Source organism: Mytilus edulis, chromosome 1 (genome assembly GCF_963676685.1).
Source record: "Mytilus edulis chromosome 1, xbMytEdul2.2, whole genome shotgun sequence".
Lineage (NCBI taxonomy): Eukaryota > Metazoa > Mollusca > Bivalvia > Mytilida > Mytilidae > Mytilus > Mytilus edulis.
The window spans coordinates 91,934,013-91,938,590 of NC_092344.1; the positions used below are offsets into that span (position 1 = coordinate 91,934,013).

Consider the following 4,578-nt stretch of genomic DNA (forward strand, 5'->3'; position numbering starts at 1 on the left):
ACTTGAAAGTTTGATAACATTTTTTTTTCATAGTTATATTTTAACGTCCTTGTTACTTTTATTCAAATTGAAACATACAATCCACATATAATATTAACAACAATGGCTCATTAAACTCGCTTAAAAATTAACCATAGAAACGTATAAGGCATATTTTTTTTTTATCAGAAATACATTTGCTTGATAATGAACTTAATATTGAATTTGGCAAAGAAAGAAAGAGAAAAGTCCAACAAAACAAGACAAACACAACTCATAGAAAAAAAAAACAGAGTAAAAAATACCAAAACTAAAACACAAGATAAAACAACAAACAGAAAACTTACAGAAAAGACAAATACAAATGATACACGATAAAGAAAACAAATGATTGAGTTTGTCTGTCTTGCTAATTGAACTGACAATAACTTCTTCTTCCAGGAAGTTAATGATTGGTTGGCTATTCGTGCTGATGACTCTTACGTCAATAATGTCTCAAGAAGTACCGGTTGGACCATATATTCAAATGATTCTAGATATTCATAATAGATACAGAAGGATTCAACAGAGTTCAAATATGCAAGAACTGGTTTGTAAATATAACTAAACAATGATGTTATGTTCAGTAAAACTTTAATAAAATTCAGTTAAAGAAAACTCGATTGTGGTTTGCATAGAAAAGTAAAATAGTTTAAAAGTTGTACATAAATACATTTCGGTATCCTAGAGACATTTTTTCTGTCTGTGCGTCACTCCATAAAGAAAATTCTTACGATGTATAATCAAAATCAAGATATCCCACAAAAAAGACAATAGCATCTGTCTTGAAACCGGATTATATTAATTTCAGGTAAGGAAACAAAACACGTATGAATTTTAAATGGACTCGTGTTTTTTTTTTACTGTTTCTGTATTTTATTTAAAATTTCTTCGATTAAGTCCTTTGCCTTTCTCTTTTCAAACTATCACAATCTAGCATCAATTTGTAGATAGAAAATTTTAATGTACCGATTGTCTGATACATTTGGTATTGTCTTACGGTAAAACAAGTGACTTTTCCCATCCACTACTGCTTATTACCTTTTCCATCTTTTCTTTATCATCAACTTGTTTAAAAATGGTAATAACGCAAGGAGGTGTAATGAATCAGAAACGTATGGCCCTTCTGTAGTTAATTTTTCATCTTCGGATTTCAGTTTGTGTTAGTGTTACACGGTCTAATTCTTCTGTGTTGTTCTGTGTGGACTGTTGATTGGCTCATTTCTTTCAGTCAATGGACTAAATTACTTTTATTGACTAATGATATTAGATTTTTCCCTTGGTATCTTTTTACCTTTGTCATGATTGAATTTGTCATATGTGTTGGTTATTGAAAGCTGTTTGTGGTGATGTGCTGAAGTTATTTTGTTTTAACTTGCGCTGTTAATATATGTTAAATCCTTCTCTTCTTTGAAAAAATCAGCTATGGTTTATCAAAAAATTAATGACTGGTACAGTAAGTCAATTTGGGTTGAGGGACCTTATAAGCAGTTTGTCATATCTTGGGTACTGTGTATTGTTTTGTATGAACAGTTCTGTTGTACAAACAGTGTATTATATGCCGAATAAAACAGAATTTTTATTGCATATATCAGTTAAACCCTTGCAAAAGTGTGACATTATTTTAGCTATTAAGGAGTGGAAGTACGCAACCACGTCCAGTTAGAATTGGGACGTTAAATCCGATACCTTGTGTAGAGAGAGACCTGCTCTCTGGTTTGAAAGAAAAAAAACGTAATTTTGGATGTCACGAGAATTTAATTTCATGGCATAAAGTATGTATGTTCCTCTCAATAACAACTAGGCACGCAATGAGTATGAAGCATACTAAAATATTTATTTTTGCACTAACACTATATACTAGTTCCTACAATGTTTCCCAACAACTTTTATCTAATACATGTATATTTAAATCAATAAAAATCATCAAGAGCAAAGAGACTAACAAATCTATAATACATTCACATTAATAGGTTTGGGATAATGCTCTTAGTCGCGAAGCATTAGTTTGGGCAAGAGGATGTCGCTTTGAGCATAGACCGGCTACCGGATCACTTTTGGAAAGACCTGGTGAAAACCTTGCATTTATGACAAATCAGTACCGAATAGAAGAACAAATAGAAACCGTTATGAAGGACATGTACGATGAAATAAACGATTACTATTACAACGACCAAAATAACTGTGGTTCATCATGTCATTACACACAGGTAAGTAGTAAATATGTATAATTATAGTACTAGAAATAAATATATTATAAAATCCATTGAAATAAATGAAACTTTTTTCCATGAATAACAATATCTATGGAATAGCTTTATGTTAACATAAAAACCAAGATTGTTGGAATGTATAGCATTTAACATTTAACAATGTAATTCGTAAATATAGCTCAACATGCAGACTTCTTATACGTTCAGGTATTTCACATCCAATTTTTATGGAAATATTCTTTATAAAGCACAAAGGTGTCAGTATTCACCTCAAAAACTAACAAAACCTTTGAATAGACTTATTAAGAAGGGATATAGTTACGATACTGTTGTCAGGTCATTAAAGATTGCATATTTTGGCGTTAAAATTGATTCACTTATAGGGTCTTTGCATCGAAACTAAACACATTTATTCAAAAACCAGTTGTTGGCATGACACGGGTTATGTTCTTCTCATATATGTTATGATGGTATGATACTAAACCCCTAACGGGAGGGATTGTGCCTGATGTTCATATGATGAAATCATAATCTTTCAGTCAATTTAATTGAAGTCTGGAGCTGGCATGTCCTTTGTTAGTCTTGTATTATTTTAATTTTAGTTTCTTGTGTACAATTTGGAAATTAGTATGGCGTTCATTATCACTGAACTAGTGTATATTTGTTTAGGGGCCAGCTGAAGGACGCCTCCGGGTGCGGGAATGTCTCGCTACATTGAAGACCTGTTGGTGACCTTCTGCTGTAGTGGGTTTTTTTCTATGGTCGGGTTGTTGTCTCTTTGGCACATTCCTTATTTCCATTCTCAATTGTATTATAAAATAAAATAACAAAAATATTGAACTCTTGGGAAAATTCTAAACGGAAAGTCCCTAAGCAAATGGCAAAGTCGAAAGCTCAAACACATCAAACAAATGGATAACAACTGTAATATTCCTAACTTGTTAGACGTTATGGAATACAAATATTTTTTGAATTGAGTTACAAAAAAACATGGATCTGCTCCACTTATCATATACTATTCTCGTTCATTTTTTTTTTATTGGTACTTTTCGGGTACCACAACGAAAAGAGACAGAATACAAAACGTACATAACGTACAAACTATAAGTTGAAAAAAAAATTCTTAACACTGTACATAAAAATGACTACTCAGCAACACAAACCCAACAGGTGCTCTAAACGGGAAAACAGACCTTACTCCTTTAGTTGGACATATTCCAACGTTTGCTAAACAATCATGACGTGTGAATATCTCTTTAAATAGTGATGTCGTGCTAAAGGAATAATTTTACAACACATGTATAATTGAATTTTAGATAGTTTGGGCAAATACCACCAAGATAGGATGTGGTATGTATGTCTGTGATTTCTTGAGTAATGTCTACAGGAATGCCTGGCATTTTGTGTGTTTTTACTCTCCAAGGTAAGTGTGCACCAAAAAAATAGGACTTATATTCCCTTAATTAGTTTCACTTACTCTTTAAACAATCATAAGTTAATTAAAATTTTACTAAATCTTCAGATAGAACCAGAGTACACATACAAAGCTTATATAGGACTTTCATTCTGTGAAAAATCCTTAGACAAGAATAAAACGACCAGTGCTGATCTGTTCTCTAAATATTAAATTGAAGTTCCAGTGGGTGAAGATTAAAAATCCTGATTTTTTTTTACACATACGGAAAGTACTAATGCATTTGTAATACTATATTAGAGGGAATTTTAAGTAGAAAAATTAAAACTACTCACCTTAAAATAAACTATGATAAATCATATGCATTGTGTCTGCATACTAAATATGTATATATTGATCATTAGAAAAAAAATAAAGAAATAAAAAGTTTTCTATTTTAAATATCTTTCAGGGCTAACTTTTGCCTCCCTTCTTGTTATCCATTTCTTCGGAATGGACGTCCTTGTTCCCAGTGTAAAACAGGACAATTTTGTAGAAGTGGACTATGTTCTGACCGAAATGGTGTCTCTGGCGGTGTTACTCCAAATGTTCCAGCTGCTAGTGTTACTTCTTCTGAAATTATCTCGAACCAAAATACCAATGGAATAGATTCATCTGACGTCACCGTAGGTAGAGATAATGTAAACCCTACGACACCCAACACGGTGATAGATAACAATCGAGCAGAAACTGATGGTCAGGATAATAGCGAGATCAATTTTGTAACTACACTTGGACCTGCTGGTACAACGGAATGTAAAGATAATGATGCAGTGTGTCCATTTTGGGCGAATGCTGGACAATGTGACGGGTGGCGGTTAGAATTTTGTAAACTGTCATGCAATAGATGTTAATTAGAGCAATAAATGCTCATCATTAAATAGCTTAAACTTA

The 4,578-nt window shown here is 32.3% G+C and overlaps 1 protein-coding gene across 1 annotated transcript; it reads left to right on the forward strand.

Annotated features, from left to right (window-relative positions):
• The first annotated feature begins 426 nt into the window (after positions 1-426).
• Positions 427-4,578, forward strand: LOC139520109 (GLIPR1-like protein 1). The gene is made up of 4 exons (XM_071312556.1): positions 427-568; positions 1,992-2,228; positions 3,548-3,654; positions 4,097-4,578. Exons 1-4 carry the CDS (start codon positions 428-430, stop codon positions 4,536-4,538), a joined length of 927 nt encoding a protein of 308 aa, XP_071168657.1. The 5' UTR covers position 427; the 3' UTR covers positions 4,539-4,578.